The sequence below is a fragment of the Ursus americanus genome, chromosome 10, assembly GCF_024610735.1.
Source record: "Ursus americanus isolate L20-20 chromosome 10, mUrsAme1.1.p, whole genome shotgun sequence".
In the NCBI taxonomy this organism is placed as follows: Eukaryota; Metazoa; Chordata; class Mammalia; order Carnivora; family Ursidae; genus Ursus; species Ursus americanus.
In genome coordinates, this window is record NC_142136.1 from 78,073,867 (window position 1) to 78,096,998 (window position 23,132).

General features: G+C 34.9%; 1 protein-coding gene across 1 annotated transcript in view; it reads right to left on the reverse strand.

Moving 5' to 3' along the window:
• Positions 1 to 23,132, reverse strand: part of RNF17 (ring finger protein 17) — a 122,783-nt gene that overhangs the window by 70,718 nt on the left and 28,933 nt on the right. Inside the window, exons 10-15 of the mRNA XM_087864918.1 lie at positions 19,347 to 19,651; positions 16,858 to 17,016; positions 14,411 to 14,600; positions 13,358 to 13,526; positions 10,882 to 11,072; positions 9,862 to 10,003 (exon numbers count right to left, since the gene is read on the reverse strand). Coding sequence (XP_087721044.1) covers positions 9,862 to 10,003; positions 10,882 to 11,072; positions 13,358 to 13,526; positions 14,411 to 14,600; positions 16,858 to 17,016; positions 19,347 to 19,651 — 1,156 coding nt within the window. The remainder of the gene's footprint in view (positions 1 to 9,861; positions 10,004 to 10,881; positions 11,073 to 13,357; positions 13,527 to 14,410; positions 14,601 to 16,857; positions 17,017 to 19,346; positions 19,652 to 23,132) is intronic.

Sequence of the window (23,132 nt, forward strand, 5' to 3'; positions counted from 1 at the left end):
TCATTCTTTAAATCAGTAATTTCAGTGGGGTTTGTGAAACGACTACAATGAGTAAACTAGAGATTTCTCTTATTAATAAATAAGACTATTTGTTTACTTAAGTTCTTAAAGTTCTTATAGTACCTAAAACATAGTTCCCCCACCAAAAAAAAAAAATCCCAAAACACCAAGGATAAATGTCTGATTATCTCTCCAAATACCAATTCTTAAGGTTAAAAAATATTTTAAAATCTATTTCAAACGGCAAAAAATGAAGTTTTTCTTTTTTAAGTATTATAATGCAAGTGGAAATTTTGTGACTGTTTTTTGTCATTTCATTACTTTAAAAAAGTTCAAATTTCAAAAATTTTTATTTCTAAGTAGGTTTTATTCATATTCCTCCATCCAGAGTGAACAGTGAAAAATTCAACAGAGGAATGACATCAGCAAAATAGAAGACTAGGAAGCTCTAAGCTCTTGTTCCCCCACAGAAACACTGGAGGAAAAAGAAAAAGAGAGAGAAGCCCTACAAACTGTCAGAACCATGGAAAAGTCAATGGTTTATAGCAACCAAGCAAACTCCAAATCAAGCTCCTGGCATTCAAATAAATCTCTGTCAAAACATTTGCTGAATACAAGCTAAAGGAAGAGAGACTTCAGTGATCACATGAAAGGAATAGTCTTTGCAAAAATAGTTTGAAAAAGTCTCAAAACTAACCAACCACTGTAGTCCTCAACAATAAGAAAATCCAGCAAATCCCAGGGAGGTGGAGATCTTATTTATCACGTTATAATAGTCAAAGTCCCAGTTTTCAACAAAAAATCAGAAGAAATACAAACAAAAAGGAAAACATGGCTCATTCATAGGAACAAAACAGAAACCACCTTGGAGGAAGCCCAGATAAAGGACATACTAGACAAAGACTTCAGAACAATTGTCTTATGTTCAAAGAATAAAGGAACACATGGAAAAGAACTAGAGGAAACCAGGAAAACAATAAAGGACCAAAATGAATATACCAACAAAGAGACAGAAATTATAAAAAGGAATCAAACAAATTGAAACAAGCATAAGAAAGGGTCAGTGAACTTGAAGATAGGACAACTGAAATCATTAAGTGAGGAAAAGGAAGAGTGAAGGGAAGAGAGTTTAAGGGACTTGAATAGAGACCAAGGACACCATTAGACATATTAATATACATATTATGGGAGTCCCAGAAGGAGAGAGAAAGGAGCAAAAAGATTATTTGAAGACATAATGGCTGAAAATGGCCCAAATTTGATGACAGACATGAATCTACAAATCCAAGAAGGTCAATGTTATGGGCTGACTTGTATCTCCAGGATATGCTGGAGTCATAACCTGAGAATGTGACCTAATTTGGAGACAGAGTCTTAACTGATAATCAAGTTAAAATGAAGTCATTAGGGTAGGCCTTAATTCAATATGATTGGTGTTATTAAAAGGGGAAGATTTAGTACACAGACAAACACAGAAGAATGCAAGTGAAGATGAAGGCAGAGATTAGGGTGATGCAGCACAAGTCACAGACCACTAAAAATTTCCAACTAACCACCAGAAAGTAGGAGAAAGGAATGGAACATATTATCACTCATAGCCCTAAGAAGGAACATACCCTACTGATACCTTGATCTCACACTTCTAAATTCCAGAACTAGGGGACAATAAATTTATGGTCTTTAACCCACTTAATTTGTGTAACTTTGTTATTGCTACTCTAGGAAATGAATACAGATTTTGGTTTTGAGAAGTAGGGTGTTGCTGTAACAAATACCTAACATGTGGGTGTGACTTTGGAATTAGGTAATGGGTAGAGGAGAAGTTTTGAAGTGCTTGAATGAAAAAGTCCAGATTGCCTTGAAAAGAATTTTGGTAGAAATATGAATGTTAAAGATGCTTCTGCTGAGATCTCAGACAGAAATGATGAACATGTTACTGGAAACTGGAAGAAAGGAAATCCTTGATATAAAGTAGTAGAGAACTTGGCTGAATTGTGTTCTGTTGAACAGAAAGTAGGACGTTAATATTTAGTGAGGAGGTCTCTAAGCAAAATGTTGAATGGGCAGCTTGGTTTCTCCTTGTTGTTTATAATAAAACATGAGAAGACAGATAAAGAAGGAATTGCTAAACATATAGGAACCAGAACTTGAAGGATTTATAAAATTCATAGTCTATCTATATTATAAACAATGAGAATATATACTTAGAGAGTTCACCAAGGGTGTGGCTGGACACCGCTGAAGAGACTATGGGCAAGTGACTTGCGGATCCAATCAATCATTTCAGTAGAAACACTACCAGCTTGAACTTAAGGGGACAGAGATGGAAAGAAGGAAGGCTGTTGGACTTGTGGGATTTTATAGGCAGGAAGTGAGCTGACAGGGCTATCAGCCCTGAACATGTGTTATCTTTCAAGAAAAAAGCTTAATGACCCCGAAGGTGGTTCAGAGGCTGGCATGTCTGCCACTGCCACCCGAAGCCCAGAGGGTACAGGCTTGAGAGGCAGGGCTGTGTCATCCTCTGCTGCACCTCCTGGGTTCCAGGGCATGAGGACAAGCCCTCAATTCCAATAGACAACAGGGAGATATATTTAAAGTGTCAGAGGAAGAAGCACACTCCCCACTGAGCAGGAAGCCTGACACGGGACTCGATCCCGAGACTCTGGGATCATGACCCGAGCTGAAGGTAATCGCTCAACCAACTGAGCCACTCAGGTGTCCCTAAATCTAGGTTATTGAGCACACAATGTATAAAGATTTGTGACATCAATAATATAAAATGGAGCTGCACATGAGTAGAGTTTTTGTGCAAAACTCTAAAGTAGGTGAAATTCATATTGTTACAACTTTAGTATATATGTAATTCCTATGGTAATGATAAAAAATTTATAGATATATACAAAAGGAAATAAGGTAATCAAAACATGAAACTATATATTTGCACACTCATGTTCCCTGCAGCATTATTCACAATAGTGAAGAGGTAGAAGCAAACCAAATGTCCATTGATGGATGAATGGACTAATAAATGTGATATATGCATACAATGGAATATTAGCCTTAAAGAAGGAAATCTTCTCACACAACAATATGAATGAACCTTGAGGGCACTATGCTAATGAAGTAAGCCATCCACAAAAAGACAAACACTGTATGATTCCGTTTATATGAAGTATCAAAATAGTGAAATTCATAGAATTGTGGTTGTCAGTGGTTAGGGGTAGGAGAAAATGGGAAAATGGAGCGTGATTGTTCAAGAAGTGTAGTTTCAGTTCTGCAAGATGAAAAAGTTCTACAGACCTATTGCACAACAATGTGAGTATAGTTAACACTACTGAACTGTACATTTAAAAATTGTTAGACGGTAAATTTTGTTATGTATTATGACGATGTTATTCAAAAATATTAAAAAATGACATTACAAAAAACCAACTAAACACAAAAGAGGGAATACAGGAAATGAGAGACAAAAAAGCTATAAGATATAGAAAATAGCAAAATGGTGGAAACCTTTTGTATTAATAGGTACTTTATTTATTTATTTTTTAAAAAGATTTATTCATTGAGAGAGCACAAGCAGGGGGAGCAGCAGGCAGAGGGAGAGGGAGAAGCAGGTTCCCATGGAGCAGGGAGCAGCCTGATCCAGCACTCGATCCCAGGGTCCTGAGATCATGACCTGAGCTGAAGGTACATGCTTAACTGACTGAGCCACCCAGGTGCTCCTAATAGGTACTTTAAATGGATTAAACACTCCAATTAAAAGGCAGAGAGAGATTGGCGGAATGGATTTTAAAAAATGGTCCAACTATATGCTATCTATAAGATACTCATTTTAGATCCAAAAACATACACAAGTTGAAAGTGAAAAATTGGAAAATGTATTCCATGCAAACAGTAACCAAGAGATAGCTGGAGTGGCTATACTATTATCAGACAAAACAGACTTCAAGCCGGATAATATTACAAGAAACAAAGAATGACATTATGCATTGATAAGAGAGTCAATTCACCAATAAGATGTAACAATTACAAATACATATGCATCAAACATCAGTGCCCCAATATACATGATGCAAACATTGACGGGATCAGATGGAGACAGTTCAATAAAAGGAATGCTCCATTTTCAAAAACAGAACTACAAAGAATGTCAAGAAGAAAATAGATTACTTGAACAACAGTGTAAACCAGTTACATGTAACAGAACATTCAAGCCAACAGCAGAATACACATTTTTTTCTCAAGTGCACATAGAACATTCTCAGGATAGACAATATGTTAGGCTACAAAACAAGCCTCAAATAATTTTAAAAGACTGAAAACATACAAAGTGTCTTTCCTAATCACAATGGAAGGAGACTAGAAATTAAGAGAAAACTAAAAAATTCACAACAAACTCATGGGATGAAGTAAAAGCAGTGCTAAGAGGGAACTTTATAGCTGTAAATGCATACAGTAAAAAAAAAAAAAAGATAGATCATAAATAAACTATAAAACTTAAGGAAATAAAAAAAGCAAAATAAACCCCAAACTAGCAGAAGGAAGAAAATAATAAAGAGTAGAGCTTTGATATAAAATAGAAAATAGGAAAACAATGGGTAAAACAAAAAAACAAAGGTTGGTTTTTGAAAAGATTAACAAAATTGACAAACCATTAACTAGACTAAGGAAAAAAAGAAAATACAAATTACTAAAATCAGAAAGAAAGATAAAAAGGATTATAAGAGTCTACTATAACTAGAAACACACACCTACCAAGAATGAATCATGAACAGAAAAATCTAAGCTGCCTTGTATCTAGCAAGGAGACTGAATCAGTAATCAAAAACTTCTAAATAAAGAAAAGCCCTGGATCACACAGCTTCACTGATGAATTCTACCCAACTGATGGTCACCAGAAGGGAGGTGGGTGGGGGGATGGGTGAAATAGGTGATAGAGATTAAGGAGTGCACTTGTGATGAGCACTGGATGATGTATGGAAATGCTGAATCACTATATTGTACACCTGAAACTTATATTACACTGTATGTTAATTAACTGGAGTTTAAATAAAAACTTAAAAAAGAACACCAGCCCTTCTTGGCCAAAAAACTGAGGGCAGAAACTCATCCTAACTCATTTTAAGAGGTCAACATTACCTGAAACTAAAGCCATACAAAGACATGACAAGAAAACTACAGACTAGTATCACTTACGAACACTGATGCAAAAATCCTCAACGAAATACTTACAAACCAAATACAGTGTAATATTAGACGGATTATATGTCATGATCTAGGGGGACTCATTCCTGGAATGCAATGATGGTTCAAAATATAAAACAAATAAAAACAGTGCAGTACACATCAACAGAAGGAAGGAAAAATAAAAACCATGATCATCTCAAATGATGCAAAAACTGTATTTGACAACACTAAACAGTCTTCTCGTAATAAAAACACTCAATAAACTATTCCTAGGATTCTTCTTCAACATGATAAAGGCCATATGGGAAAAACCCACAGATACCATAGTCAATGGTAAAAGAGAAATGCTTTTTCCCCTCAGACAGAAGAAAAAGACACCTATATTTCTACCTATATTCAACAGGATATTGGAACTTATAGCCAGAGCCATTAAATAGGAAAAAGAAACAAAAGGCATTCCAATTGTCAGAAATAAAATTCTCTCTTTTTGCAGCTAACATAATTTTATAATGTATAAAACTCTAAAAAGCCCACCAAAAAAGCCTTTTAGTGAAGTTACAGGATCTAAAATCAAGACAGGAAAATAAATTACATTTTACAAAGCAGTAATGAACAACCTCAAACCTAAAATAACAATTCCTTCTACAATACCATAAAAAAAGAATACACTTAAGAATAAACTTAAACAAGGAGGGAACAGACCTGTAATGCTTCTACACCATACCAGACTGCTGAAAGAAATGAAAGAAGATAAAAATAAGAGGAAAGACATCCCACATTCATGGACTGGAAGACCTAATATTGTTGACAATACTACCCAAAGCAATCTACAATTCAATGCAAACGCTACTGAAATTTAGGGTGATGTTTTTAGGCAGAACAGAAAAACCCATTTTCAAAGTCATAAGAAATCTCAGGGGACCCCAAACTGCCAAAACAGTCTTGAAAAAGAACAAAGTTGGAGGGCTCACACATCCCTATTTCAAAACTTGCTACAAAGCTATAGTAATCAAAACAGTGTGCTACTGGCATAAGGACAGATAGATAGACTGATGGAATTAAATAGACATCCCAGAAATAAACCTTCACATATATGGTTAACTAAGTATTGACAAGCACGCCCAGACCATTCAATGGAGAAAAGACCATCTTTTCAACAAATGGTGCTGGAAAAAGTGGACATTCACATGGAAAAGAATGAAATTGGACACTTCTTGCATACCATATACAAAAATTAACTCAAAATGAATCAAAGACCTAAGTGTAAGAGCTAAAACTGCAGAACTCTTAGAAGAAAACACAGGGGAAAAGCTTCATAATGTTAGATTCAGCGATGATTTCTTGGCTATGACACAAAAGCACAGACAACAAAAGAAAAAATAAACTGGGCTTTATCAAGTTAAAAACTTTTGTGGATCAAAGAATGCTACCAAGAGACTAAAAAGGCAACCCACAGAATGGGAGAAAATATCTGAAAATTCTGTATCTGATAAAGGATTGATATCCCTAAGGCATAAAGAACTCCTACAACAAAATAATCCAATTCAAGAGTCGTAAAAGGACTGGAATAGGTATTTCTCCAAAGATATTTTATAATGACTAATAAATACATACGTGAAAAAATGCATTCAACAATACTAGCCATGTGGGAAATGCAAATCAAATCCATAATGAGATACAATTTCATACCCTTAAAACGGCTTTTTAAAAAATAAGTGTTGGTGAGGATGTGGAAAAACTGGAACTCTTATGCATTGTTAATGGAAATACAAAATAGTGCAGCACTGTGGAAAACAGTTTGGTAGCTCTTCAAAAGTTAAACAGAATTATAATATTATCCAGCAATTCCAGAGCTAGGTATATATCCAAAAGAACTGAAAGCAGAGATCCAAATAGACACTTGTACCCCCATACTTATAGCAGCATTATTCACAATAGCCAAAAAGTTTAAACAATCCAAGTGTCCATCAACAGATGAATGGGTAGACAAAATATAGTATACACATACAATGAAATATTAGTCATGAAAAACAATGACATTTTGATACATGCTACAACATGTAAATATTATGCTAAGTGAAATAAGGCAGACACAAAAGGAAAAATATTCTATGTTTCCACTTAAGAGTTACCTAGAATAGATAAATTCATAGACAAAAAAATAGGACAGGTTATGAGAGGCTGGGGCAGGGGAAGGAAAAATGGGGAGTTGTTGTTTAATGGTTACAGAGCTGTTTGGGTTGATGAAACAGTTCTAGAGATGAAAAATAGCAATGGTTGCACAACACTGAATGTATTTAATGGTAGTGAACTATACATTTAATGGCTAAAGTCATATATTTTACATATGTTTTACTACAATTTAAATAAAAGACACTGTAAAAAAATTCAGTGAAAGAAATATATGCAAGTCCTTACTTAGTGCCAAATAAGCAGACTTCCACAATTTATCAGGGGAGCCCTTATAGTGTGGTACAGTGCTTAACATGACAGGCTCTGAATGAAGTTACACTGCCCACTTCAATCCTGGCTCTTCCCTTCTACCCACAGCTGTGTAACCTCAGGCAAGTTGCTTCATCCCTTTGGTTAGAGTCTCCGTATCTAAGTGAAAACACTAGTTTCTTTCTCATAGGACTGTTGTGAAGATTAATAAATTATTCACTCATTATGGCCTATAGAATGAATTCATTCATATGAAGCACTGACACAAAGAGATCAATAAGGATGAACTCATTGTTAGTAGCTATCTAAACAAATCCATCAGTCCACATTCAAAATTTAATATGAAATGACTTTGATCTGAATTTATTTTGGTGTTCAAATTCAGAAAATTACCTAGTAATAATGTATAAATTCTCAGATGTCCACTGTCAGAAACAGGTTTTCTCACAGTATTCTTTTTTAAACATTTTTAAATTTAAATTCAATTAATTAACATATAATGTATTATTGGTTTCAGAGATATAGGCCTGTGATTCATCAGTCTTATATAATAGCCAGTGCTCATTACATCACATGCCCCCCTTAATGTCCATCACCCAGTTACCCCATCCACCCACACCCTGCCCCTCCAGCAACCCTCAATTTGTTTCCTATGATTAAGAGTCTCTTAGGATTTGTCTCCCTGATTTCGTCTTATTTTTCCCTCTCTTTCCCTATGCTCCTGTTTTGTTCTTAAATTCCACATATCTGTGAAGTCATATAACCCGTCTTTCTCTGATTGACTTATTTTGCTTAGCATAATACCGTCTAGCTCCATTCATGTCATTACAAATGGCAAGATTTTTTTTGAGGGCTGAGTAGTATTCCACTGTATATATATACCACATCTTCTTTATCCATCCATCTGTCGATGGACATCTGGGCTCTTTCCATAGTTTGGCTATTGTGGACATTGCTGCTATAAACATTGGGGTGCAGGTGCCCCTTCGAATTGCTACATTTTTATCTTTGGGGTATATACCTAGTAGTGCAATTGCTGGGTATATAGGGTAGCTCTATTTTCAACTTTTTGAGGAAGCTCCATACTGTTTTCCACAGTGGATGCACCAGCTTGCATTCCCACCAACAGTGTAGGAGGGTTCCCCTTTCTCCGCATCCTTGCCAACATCTGTCATTTCCTGACTTGTTAATTTAGCCATTCTGACTGGCGTGAGGTGGTCTATTACAAAGCTGTAATCATCAAGTCAGTGTAGTACTGGCACAAATACAGACACATAGATCAATGGAACAGAATAGAAAACCCAGAAATGGACTCTCAACTCTATGGTCAACTAATCTTTGCCAAAGCAGGAAAGAATGTCCAATGGAAAAAGGACAGCCTCTTCAACAAATGGTATTGGACAGCCACACGTGGAAGAACGAAACTGGACCATTTCCTTACACCATACACAAAAATAGACTCGAAATGGATGAAAGACCTAAATGTGAGACAGGAATCCATCAAAATCCTAGAGGAGAACACAGGCAGCAACCTCTTCGCCCTTGGCCACAGCAACTCTTGCTAGACACATCTCCAAAGGCAACGGAAACAAAGGCAAAAATAAACTACTGGGACTCCATTGAAATAAAAGCTTTTGCACAGCAAAGGAAACAGTCAACAAAACCAAAAGACAACCAACAGAATGGGAGAAGATTTTTGCAAATGACATACCAGATAAATGGCTAGCATCCAAAATCTATAAAGAACTTATCAAACTCAACACCCAAAGAACAAAAAATCCGATCAAGAAATGGGCAGAAGACATGAATAGACATTTCTCCAAATAAGACAACCAAATGGCCAACAGACACGTGAAAAAATGCTCCACATCACTCGGCATCAGGGAAACACAAATCAAAACCACAATGAGATACCTTCTCACAGTGTTCTGATGAATGGTCTATGAGCTTTCCTACTCTCTAGATTTCATAAGGTGGCAAGAAACACATATTAGGGCTCCTTCACTGTCCTTTCTTTCCATATTTCACTAATTTGCCTGACGAAGAGTTCTTTCAATTTACTATGAATCATGTGAATTTCTCTTTTATAGTTGCAGCTAAGAAACTTAAATGTACAGAAGACTGACAGTGATTTGTTTGCTCTAAAATTCATACTGGGTACTCATTTCCATTACACATTTCTACTTAAAATTTGAAAAAATACTTGGTCTCAAAAGAATACTAAATACTTACCAACTGAAGATAGAAATCGGCAGGACTATTTATATGACAAACCATAACTGAAACATCTGTCATTTCTTTAGGCAAAATAGGTGGGTGATAGTGTAAAGTCATATTTTTTTCTGAGTGGCTTCTTGGTGATTGCAACCTAAACCTGATTAAAAGCACAATCAAAAGTATAAGCAAGCCATTTTCTTAAAGTCTCTCTTCTCTCAGCAACTTGGTCTGAAGAAAGGACTTGTACATATACTGATTTATCTACCAAGAGTATTCCCCTTCCAATTTCTTTTCTAATGTATTTCTTGGTATTGTCTTCAATTATCAAACCAGGTTTTAAATAAGAGGTCAAGTCTCAAAAATCAGTAATTGACCTTCAAATTTGTGTTGGGACATTTCTGAGCCAGACCTGTATCTTCTACTCAAAGTCTCTCCTCTTTCAGGAATTGACAACCACAGACTATGGTAGCACTCAGTAAGGCCCCCTGAGAGGTCTCTGTGACCTTGTCCAGCTCTAATAGTACTTTTATTTCTCCACAATGAGACCTACTTGGGTCACTTCCAGAGTCACCTCATCACTCAGGACGAAAAGTTAGTATCTTTCACTATCTCTATCGTTAGTCATCTTACTTTGTTCATCAGTGATGGGGGTGGAGGAAGAACCTTTAAGTATCTATTCTGGATTCATACATTAAATAAAGAATGGTGATCACGAATTTATTCCAAAGGTTAGAAAACTTAAGTCAGGAACTGTTAAACTATAATTCTTAAAACCCTAGTGGAGCTGTTTATGAAGTTATCAAAAGTCTAAAAAATGTTCAGTATCTACAAATAGTTTGAGTTACCTTAATTTCTCTATTTAAAGTATCTGAATGCAGTTTTCAGACAACTGTACTTAGAAAACTCTGGTAGCAATATTTTTAACCTCTTAGATTACGTTCACTTTAGAGTCAGTCCATAGTTTTTAAAGGTAAACTCTGTTATTCCAATTCATAACTATAATCTCAGAAGTATTTGTTTTAATAAGTTACCTACCTTGCTAACTCCATAAAAACTAAGGCATCTCTAAGAGACACGGGCATATCACTGCTTATTTTATTTGTTGGTGGTTTCTGCAGATCTACAATTAGCACACCATCTTCTTCTCTAAAAACTTTCATTAAAACAGCCTTGTTATTTACCATTTTCAAAAATTCTACTTTAGCTTCTTCTCCCCAGCCTTCATCCTGTGGAAAAAGTAAAATTCCAACGTACTTGGTAATTACAATTAGCTCTAATGGTACAATGCTCTGGATTTAGCTTTTTTTTTCTTTTCTTTCTTTCTTTTTTTTTTTGTGAATCCAAAATACAACCAAAGTCTGCAAACTTGAGCAAAAGGACTCAACCACAGACACTAAACAATTGCTAGGGCCAGAAACCCAAGGTCAGTGTTTATGTATGTACAATATATGAATCTTTTTTTAGTGAGGTCTATGCCCAATGTGGGGTTTGAACTCATGATCCCGAAATTGAGAGTCACATGCTCTACCAACTGAGCCAGCCAGGTACCCCTCAAACTCTGATTTTTATGAACAGTTTCAAGGTGTCCATTAAGCTGTTGTATTTTAGGATTTAGTTTCACTTCTGAATATTAAGATGAAGATTATAAATATTCTAAAATAAACATGATTTTCCACTTAAATAACACAAATTCAAAAGGTAACTTTGGGGCGCCTGGGTGGCTCAGTTGGTTAAGCATCTGCCTTCGGCTCAGGTCATGATTCCGGGGTCCTGGGATTGAGCCCCACATTGGGCTCCCTGGTTGGTGGGGAGTCTGCTTCTCCTTCTCCCTCTACCCTTCCCCCCTGCTTGTGGTTTCTCCCTCCCTCTCTCCCTCTCAAATAAAGAAAAAAAAAGGTAATTCTAAAAGTATAATAGAAGCCATGTAATGCAGTCAAGATATTTATAATCATCAGTTAACTTAGTTTCCATTTAACTAGGAATATATGAGGTATATGCTACTTAAATAAGAAGGAAAAATATTCACCCATTAAAAAAACTTTTAAGTTGATCTTTGAACCTTTAAGTTCCCATTCCTAAAGTGAATTTCAAGGGTTAAACTACACATTCCTGGTGTTAAGTTCTTTATATATTTTGAATATTAACCCCTTATCAGATATATCATTTGTAACTATCTTCTCCCATTCAGTAGGTTGCCTTTTTGTTTTGTTGATGATTTCCTTCATTGTTGCACAAGTTTTTTATTTTGGTGTAGTCCCAAATATGTTATTTTTGCTTTTTCTCCTTTGCCCGAGGAGACATATCTAGAAAAATACTGCTAAGGCCGATGTCAAAGAAATTACTGTCTATGTTTTATCTAGGACTTTTATGGTTTCGGGTCTCACATTTAGAAATTTAATTAATTTTGTGTTTCTTTCTGCGCATGGCATAAGAAAGTGGTCCAGTTACATTCTTCTGCAATGTAGCTGTCCAGTCTTCCCAGCACCATTTATTGAAGAGATGGTCTTTTCCCCATTGTATATCCTTACCTATGCTGTCATAGATTAATCATATAAGCATGGCTTTATTTCTGGGCTTTCTATTCTGTTTCATTGATCTATAAGTCTATTTTTGTGCCAGTACCATATTGTTTTATTACTTTGGTTTTGTAGTATATTTTGAAATCTGGAATTGTGATACCTCCAGCAGAGTTGGTGAATCACTATGTTGCATACCTGAAACTAATGTAACAGTGTGTGCCATATATACTCAAAATTTTTAAAAGCTACAAGTTCCTTAAAAACAAAAAACCTCTTTCTAAAGATTATAAAGTTTACTTGGAAAATGCAAAGAAGTATAAAAGACAAAATTTAAACCAATTTTACCATTTTGAGGAAAACACCAGTGCTAATACTTATGTTTCCTTTTACATTTTTTATTCATTTACTCATTCTTTCAAAATCTGTTAAATGCCTATTATGTGCTAGGTAATCTGCTAAGCACTGGGAATATAATGGTAGGCAAAGACACAGATTCCTCCTTTCAAAGCCTTCATAATATAACCGTTTAACATATATTCTTACAATTCCTGTCTTCTAAGAGTTTTTAAATCTTGCCAGGGGATGGATATTCATAAATAATCAAAGCAGAATGCAATGTGGGCTACAACTAATGAATGAAGTGCCATGAAAATAGTGAGGAAATTTATAGAAATACACACCACACCATATTTTAAATTTTATTTTTCTTTCCATATGTGACTCAAATTTAGTGGTTTACTTGGATTCATTCCAAGTATATGTTTATTCATTTGTATATGTTTATTCAACTCGATTTCCCATTAAGAATGTTTCCAATTATGGAAAATGAAGTTCATTTCCTTTTTTACCAGCACTGATAGTTTATTATGCAAAATGTATTTAACCAAAAGAATTGGTGCCTTGAATCTACACTTTGCTATCTAACTGGCAATACATGGCTAAAATTGAGATATTAAGCCCCCGGAAGAAGAAATAATTTAAGTCTCACTTACTGAATTCTGTGGAACAATGTCTTTCAATGAGCATGGCAGTGCTAATGGCTGGATGTCTTTCAGCAGCCCTTCAATATATGGTTCAGACTTCCTTAGAACTAGGCATAAGTCATTCAGTACTATATGCTGCTCAGGAATGTGTTCTGATCTTGCATGGGTATCACCAACTCTAAAAAGAATCACAAGTAATATTTATTGAAAATAATACTTGAAACCCAAACTTGCCTTCCCCCATAAAAGGTATGCATTTCCAAGGATACTCTCCTTAAGCTAAATCTTCTAGAAAGTTGTATTCTAATTCATACTTTCCTACTACATAGATTTAGTCCAGATTTTATAAGCATAGACACTACTTTTATCTATAGAATTAAATCTCAATTGACTTTATCTGAATTGTCTTTCATATTCAAGTCTATTCAAGTTTAGACTTAAAAGGGGATAATGATGCCCCCAAACAGAAAACTATTTATTTATAAAGCTATGACCAATAAATAGTGACCATTCTATATAGTTAATACTGGTCCTTACTACAGAAACATTTTCAGTTTTATTTTTATTATTATTTTTGTTTTATTTTCCTAGAAGACTGAGGGAAACATTTTTGAATACCTAGGGTTAGACACTATGCCACTTTAATATGCATTAATTATAGAAATCTGACTTAAAATTCTACTCAATGATCCTGCAGCTAACTGTAATACTTTATTTGAAAGAAATATTTTTGTACATCATTCCCTGTTTTGAAGCAACATAGAAAAGTACTTAAGTTTGGATACACCAAAAAGCTTCTTTTCCAAAAAAACAAAAAAAAACCCCACTCCTTTTCCAAGCTCCTCATGTAGTAACACTGACAAATGATAATACTTTATTAATTTAGTAATTAGTAAAACAAATAATGGAGCAAAATAAAAAGTATACGCCTTAGAAGTAAAGAATGATAAATTACTCCTTTCTTCTCCTTCCCAATTTCCTTTATTCTTTAGTATCTTATCCCCGTGATAACAAACGTTTCCAAACAGGCCAAGAACATGTAATAACTATAAAATATCATACCCTGCAACAATTAGGACTTCAGAATTTCCAAAATCTACCATGAATATTTGTATTAGTGCAACTTCATGGACTGAGATTTTGGTTGGACTGCAGAGTTCTCTAATATTTTCAATTTCTATTGGAATTAATTCAGTGATAGTTCCTCGACACCACATTCCATTTTCAATACTGTTGACAAATATTCTTGCACCTAAATAATGAGGAAGACAAATCATTATCAGTGCTTATGGAGAAAAATACCTAATAAGCTCTAATTTATAAACACGTATATTAGTTCCACCACTAAGAAGTTTTAATTCATTTATTTACTGAAGACATAGTACACATCAAGTGCTACGAAAAATATAAAGGTAGTATATTGTGATAGTTTCCTGTTATATAGCTAAATGGGGAAGTAGAAACAAAGTTACCAGTCTCTTATTGAGGACCTATATTTTATGAACTGTAACAAAGATGAATAAGACTATCCTGCCATCAAGAAGCTCAAGAAAGGAAAAGAGATAGGTTAAGTAAATGACTGTACTGACAACAATAAAGACTTTCTACCCCACACATACATACACATACATGTACAGATATATACATGCTCAAATTTATAAAATCCTTTGGTAGCATAAAGGAAGAAACAATCACCTTCTCTTGGTAAGGAGGAATCAAAGTAAAGAAACAATGAAAGGCAGTATGTGACATCCCAAAATTAAATTAATACACAGTGGAGTTCAGAGAAGGGGAAGATGAACCAAGGACCTAGCAGCAGAGAGATCAGATGAATTACAAATTAATAACCAGGAAAAAAAGGTCAAGGAAGAAAGAGGCCTGAATTTGAATGCTTACTATGAGCTCAATGATGTTCTCAGTATTTTATGTTTGAATTTACTTACTCCCACAACAACCCTATGGAGATGGGGCTTCCATCACACAGGTAGACAAAGAGGTACAAGGAGAATCCAGGTAGTCTTAGAGCCCATCCTCTTAACAACTAAGCTACCTATCAGAGATAAATTGGTAGATCTGACCACTGATTATATACAGAGGGATGCTGTATAAATCCCCTCTGTATATGTTAATAAAAACAGGATAGCTGAGAGGCACACTAGGGCAGCCTTTTAATTTTTAGTTCTATGAAAATGTTTATTTGGCCTAAAGATTGTCATCAACATTTTTCTTATGTTGATATACCACACAATCAATATTCTGAGTTTTAAACTGTAGGCTATGAAACCATTCTTTTTTGCAATCGGTAAGATTGCAATAAAAGCCTATTGAAGACATTTGTTTTTTATAATGAAGAGCACAGGTAGGAAAGGGAACAAGAGGATATCCTCTTAAAGCATGATATCATAGTTCTTCTCTTGTCACTTTCTCAAAATACAAATGAGTATTTAAGTCATATAAATGTATTTACCCTGATATAATAATTATCCTTAGTTTAAAACAAAGGATAACTTTGTGGCTTTTTTAGAACATTTTCTGAATCTAAGTTGAACACTTTCGGGCATGTATTAAATTTTAAGAGGAATATTTGTAGCCATAAAGTTCGATACTACACTTTTCTTAGCTACTCATAATTAAATGTTATCTAAAGTTTAAAATTATCATCAATTTTTGTCAGAAGCCTATGATAATCCTAGTTTTTGGATACTCTGATAAGCCACACAGATAAGCTGGGAGTTAATCACATTCTTAAAGAACTACTATATAACCTTAAACATAATACTTTTTGGTATTATGTATAGACATTGATTGCTATTAACAGAGCAATTCACTCTGTGAATAAACAAATCATAGCTTCACCTTATTATAGAGTATAATCAAATTTAATCAGTGTGTTATAAGGAAAATATTTGCAATAAAAGCCTAAATTATGGCAAATTACAAATACCCTTAGAATTAAGATAGACTGATTAAGTTTACCAACTACCCTTTGAGTGGCCTAGGAAATAGACACCACCATTCTCCTGCACCTCATTTAAATGCTTAATGACATCCTCAACATTCACATGTGGATAGCAAGGGACTGTAGTTATACTACAAGGAATCATCTTACAGGGCATTTTTCCCTGGAGACAACGGAGCAAACTACATAACCTATGAAGGGTTTTGTAATTTAAAAAATAACAACTTTCACTCCATAATGGTAGTTTTCGTATATACCTCACTCAGCAGTCAATATTTAGCTAACTTACTTAAATCAAATTACGTTATATAATTATAAAACTTATATGCGTGGAGCACAAATCTGTGTTTTAAAAGGTCTATGTGGGTTGACCAAATACTATAGTATTTAAATAAACTTAATATTTTAGCTTGGCATGTATTGCAGTGAGCACTGGGTGTTATATGCGAACAATGAATCATAGAATGCTACATCAAAAACTAATGAAGTACTGTATGGTACAATAAAAAAAATTTAAAAAATATTTTAGCTTGGAACAAGATTTCATTACCTAGTTCCAAAATGTCTGAAGGATCAAGGTGTAAACTCTTATTGCAAAACTGATTCACCTTCTTTTCCAATACTGTTGCATCTTTAATTTGTGAATACTTCCGGATGTAAAAGTGGCAAGGATGTATTACGTGGCTTACAAAAACTAGCTCTGGAGAACCTAGATAAGAATATTTAAAACACATTAATAAATCATAAGTTAGGAAAGAATTCATAAAACCTGAATGCAATATCCTCTAAAAGAATATTAAGTGTCTTGTGGCACTGAAAACTCTAGGATACTTAGGCCCCACAAGAGTCCAAATCCAAAAGAGTAACCAGACCAATAAAACAAATAGATCCCACTTTCAACATTAAATTCTTTGGCAGCCTGAACCACAAATATTTTATTTTACTTGCCAAGTATGTTAAGTGGAATTGCGGTTCATGTGATAGTTAAGATTCTAAAGTCAAGATATGCTGTAACTCTACTGTATTATAACAAAACATCAGAGTTTATTTATGAACATTTTGGAACTTAGAACTCTATTGATAATAAGTAGGTCTCTTCCATATCCCAAAAAATCCTGTTCATGCTATACCCCAAAGAACTACAAATAAGGTCACAGACACTCTGAATACAAATCTTTTCTGGCTAGAGAAGTGTGAAAAGATGTCTGGGCAAAGCCAATATATTGAGTACCAGTTAGGGGAAGATGTGTGTGTTTTGGTGGAGGTTGAGGGAGTGGTGAGTGTAGAATAAAAGAGAAAAATTTTTTGCATATAGCAGAAATGCAACCAAGTGTAGCCAATGAAAAGATGACCAGAATATAATACTAAAAAAGGAATTAAAAGAACAGTGTGCATGGTATGCTGTTTTGTGTACAAAAACAGAGAAAAATAATATATATATATTTGTATACACATAAAGAAACTCTGGAAGGAAGGGAGGGACTGAATGAAATGGGACAGATTAGGGAAAAATTTCAATACATAATTTTGGAACAATGCAGATGTTTTATTTAGTAAAAATGTTTAAAAGAACAGGAGGAGTGAAACTGGAGACAGTAAAGATAGATGATAAAAACTGAACAAAGGGATCATTTTAACTGTCCAATACAGATCACAAAGAATAATACCCATATTGAGGATGGGGTAAAGAGATAAATATGTGTACCTGGGGAGGCAGTTGAGAGAAGTGCTACAAATTTCAGAAATATTTTTGCCAATAACAAGTAAAACTTGTAACATTAAGAGGAAGAAATTTTAGTTAACAGTAAAATTCATTTTACTCACTGCCTTCATACTACATTAGAGTTACTTTACATACACAAACTCCACGACATCAACTTCAGAGTTGTTAAAGTACCTGCTTTTGACCCAAAAGGGAAATACAATTTTTTCTGAAAAGGCTTTTTTGGATCTTCTAGGTGTTTCCACAAGATAATCTGTGAAGCATGCTTCATCAAAATAGGAAATAAAGGCAACTGTACTAGTTTTATTAGGTTGACAATGGCACACTATTGCTTAAAAAGCTGTACTTGAATTGGCAAAATACTGGAATGGTAAGACTCCTTTTTATCAGTGGATATAGTCATGATATGTTTCTTAACTCACTGAGATATCAGCAGTAATACTACAATGGAAACAACCAAAAACGTGCTTTTTTTTTTTTTTTTTTTTTTTTTGCATTCAAAGGGTCATTCTGGAGAATCAGCCAGTGGAACAGACTGGGAAGTGGTGGGCAGAAGAGACCTAAAACAACTTGAAAATGGTCCTAAAGAAGATTGGTAGTATACTAACTACACAGTAGTAGTCAATGGGAAGAATACCAGCATTATAAATCTAATCAAACTATTATGATATGTTGAAATGTTACAAAATAGATGCTATTATAGTCATGTTAACTCATTTTATAACAGATTATCTCTCAGAACGAAGATTTAAGAGGACCCGTTCTTAAATTTAAGGACAAAGCCATGAGATTGGTCTACAAATATCTTATTTGTATTTTTGTCTTTTATACAAGGTTAATGTGTGGAACACCAAAAAGTCAAATACCTCAATTAAACCAAATATTAAATTTACATCTCAGAGGTTAGATTATTTCACTAAAAATAAAAAATTATCCTAATTTTGGAAAAATGTGAAAGTAGGGGCAAGGAATTAACAGGTGTTAACTCATAATGAGGTATAAGATAACAGCAATATGTTTCTGCTAAGTACAGGGACTAATTTTGTTTGTTTCTTTTTTTTTTTAAGACTTTATTTATTTATTTATTTGACAGACAGAGAGAGAGAGAGCCAGCGAGAGAGGGAACACAAGCAGGGGGAGTGGGAGACGAAGAAGCAGGCTCCACGGAGCCTGATGTGGGGCTCGATCCCAGGACCCTGGGATCACACCCTGAGCCGAAGGCAGACGCTTAACGACAGAGCCACCCAGGCGCCCCTAATTTTGTTTCTAATTACAGACATGATATATTGTTTCCTTGCTTTTGTATTTTCACTCACTTTCCAGGTTTTCTTCAATAATTTCTTCAATTATCACATCAGGGCTAGATCCCATTTGAGGCAGAACAGCAATGGTTTTAGGGGATGGTATTGCAACAACCTCTTTCTGTGGCTGGAAATCTTTTGCTTCTAAATACAAATCACTGGTTTCCCGTTGCAAAGAAGGTGATGGGGCTTCATTAGTTAAAACAGACATGTCAGCCTTTTTCTTTTCTCGAAATGGGTATGTATCATGACAAGAAAATTCCTTTTTATGATATTTCGTTTGAACATTCTGTCCCATTTCATTTTCCTGGGGATCACATCTGTTTAAAAAATAGATGGGTATTAAGGAGGGCACTTGTGATAAGCACTGGATACTATATGTAAGTGATGAATACTAAATTCTACACCAAAAACCGATATTACGCTGTAGGTTAACTAGCTGGAATTTAAATAAAAATTTGGAGAAAAAAATAGGCATATGGCTACTTTAAGTTGTTTCATGAATTTTTTTATATCTACCTTCAAGCCATTTCCTTTCCACTTAACAGTTAATATTGTGACACATATAAAAAGCTAAAGTTTTGTATAGGTGCCTCAGAAGTATTTTTTAATAGCTTTATATTTTTTAAAGATTTATTTATTTATCTGAGAGAGAGAGAGAACGAGCAGGAGGGGCAGAGGGAGAGGGAGAGAGAATCTCAAGCAGACTCCATGCTGAGCGTGGAGCCCAACATGCAGCTCGATCTCAGGACCCTGAAACCAAGAGTCAGATGTTCTACTGACTGTGCCACATAGGCACCCCAAATAGCTTTATTGATGTGTAATTTACGCAGCATAAAATTCAGTAATTTTTACTAGATTTACAGTTGTGCAGCCATCACTACAATCTAATTTTAGAACACTTCCATTACCCAGAAAGAAACTTTTGCCCGTTCCCAGCCCTAGGCAAGCCTAAGGGTTTTAAAAGGTCAACAGGAGGTGTAATCAATGAGAAGGTGAAGAAAGAACATGATACAGTCACATCACAATCTTCTAGTCCTAAAGAATGGCAGACATAGGTTTTCAAAAGAAATCATTTTGATTTGGCTTAGCTGTTTGATTTTAAATTATGATTATTTCTTTTTTAATTTACTGGCCCAAAATTAAAGTATAGGAAACAGTGAAGGGTATAATCCTGAGCAAATCATTAAAAACCTCCAGCTGGCCTAAAAATCACCTTTAGTCTGAATCCTCTGGATATTATTCAATAGCCACTAACCCACAGTTGATCTTTTATGTGGTTTACTCCAAATTTTTTTCTATCTTCTTCACATACCCACACAGATTTAGGCTATCAATCTACAAGTACAGAAATGAGATTGAGTTTCAAAATGCTTGTCTTTTAGTTAGCCCATTATGGATTTAGCTTCATCACAGATCATCATTTAAGAAGCATTTTAGGAATAAGAACCAAAAAAGCCAATTAGATTCAGCAATGACACACAATATCTGTCTCTTCCCAAAAAAAAGGTATGCTTTGAACGTAAATAAAATACATGTTGAATTCAAACACCTTCTGAGGATACATGTATGTACCCAACTTTGTAAACTAGATGTTTCTTTTCATAACAACTCTCATCTGACCTGAGACATTGAACACCGTCAACCAACTCCAGTATAAACTCCTCCTTTGATTTCTAGAACACCACTTTTTTCTGTTTGTTTTTTAACCTCTGCCTATTCCTTCTCAGTTTTGTTTTTCAGATTGCCCTTTCTCAGTCTTAAAATTTCATATTTTTCCAGGGTACTGTCCTTGACTTTTGTCAATACCTGCTCTTACTGGGCAAACCCATTGTTTAATTTACCACCTGTAATAAGTAGAAGCAGATTGTAGCAATACATTCCCTTAAAACTAGGAAAAAATTTAAGACTACTCTGAATTAACTTTAAAATCAAGAAAAGGTCAATGCAGAATCTAAAAGAGACAGAATAGCTTCTGATATTAAAAATATTCTATAGTAAGCATATTCAAGTTATGAAAATATCTAAAAGAATGTACTCATTGGGAAGGCTGATGATTATCCATAGAAATACAAAAGTCAAGTCACAAAGACAAATATGGTACATGGGTCCACATCTGGGAGAAAATGACTTGAGCCAAAGGACTGGTACTCTAGTCCTCTGGCAAGGACTTTCCTCTGGTTGTAAGAAATGTACTAGGATCTAGGCCTAATGCTACTAAGCTATTTGATTAATCTTATTCCCTATATTGCAAACGACACTGCAAACAAAGCAATTTCTTATAATTTGGTCCCCTAGGCCTGTTCGGATGCTGAAAAAGAATGCCAACACAAGTATTCCAGTCCATGTGGCAATTATATTTGTCCATAAGTTTATAATCTGGCATTCTGACTAAACTGGAATTCTGGCATTCAGTTTTGTAAACTTGGCTTATAAGAATTTACCTGGTTTACAGCACATCTGCTCGTGTCTGTTCCTGACCTTTTAAGACTGTGGGCCAAACTCTGGTTAGTTACCTAAGGTGATGAACGTGGATACTTCTTGGGGGATGATTTCCCCTGGAGACATACCACCTACAAGTGAATGAACTTACTTTCTTTTTGAGGGTTTCTAAACAATCTATATTCTAACTACTCCTAAACCCAGAATCAAGTCCAAGATCTCTTCTTTAGTTTTAGTACATATAACTAACTGCTCTCTGTACATTTCTCCCCAGATACCTGGTGAACAACATTAACTCAACATGCCCACCATCCCTCTACTCCTAAATTTTCTCCTGTATTCCCAATCTTGGTGAATAATACCACAATCCATCAATTTAACCACCAAAGCCAGACCTGTAAATCATTGAGGATGCCTCCCTTTTCCTCATTCATCATGCTCAAACAATTAATAAGCTTTATCAATTTTCCCTATTTAGCATTGTTGTGTCTATTGCTCTCCAGTGCTACTACCTATGTTTGGTTTCTCATCATTTGCTGAGACTATTGATACAATAGCCCAATTAATCCTTCAGCCTCTAGCCTTATACTCTTCCAAATAATCCTCTAAATGGCCACCAGAGTTACCTTTTTAAAATGTAACCTAATTATTTTTATTTTCATTTTGAAAATCTTTTAGTGGTTTCTACTGTCTACAGCTGTGCTGTCCAATACAACTTTCTGCAAGAGTGAAAATGTGGGGCACTGTCTAATATGGTGGCTATCAACCTCATGTAGCTATTGAGCACTTGGGAGTGTGGCTAGTGCAACTGAAGAATCCAATTTTTCCTTTTTTTTAAAAAGTAATCTCTATGTCTAACGTGGGGCTCGAACTCATGACCCTGAGATCAAGAGTCACATGCTTTACGAACTGAGCCAGCCAGGTACCCCTCCAATTTTTTCTTTTAATTTTGTTTTGCTCTACTTAATTTATGCTTAGATTTAAATGGGCACATGTAGTTAGTGGCTACCACACTGGATAACATAGGTCTAGAAAATAAAGTTCAAACGCTACACAGCATACTAAGTTTTTAGGATTTTAGCCTATGTGTATCCTCTGTCAGGTGAAATTATATAAGCAGTTCCCTGAATGTAGCACATTATCTCACTGCCCACACCTTTCTTTCTGCTATGATGCCTACCTTCCTTTTGGCCTCCTTTCCAATTACTACTCATTTTTCATAGATAAAATTTTCCTTTTTCCAAGCCTCCTGTTACCCCCAAAAGAACTGACCGTTCCCTTCCTTAGCATCTCCACTAAATTCTGCATATATCACTCTTGTAGCAATTATTCACTTTATTGTTTACATGGGTCATCCTC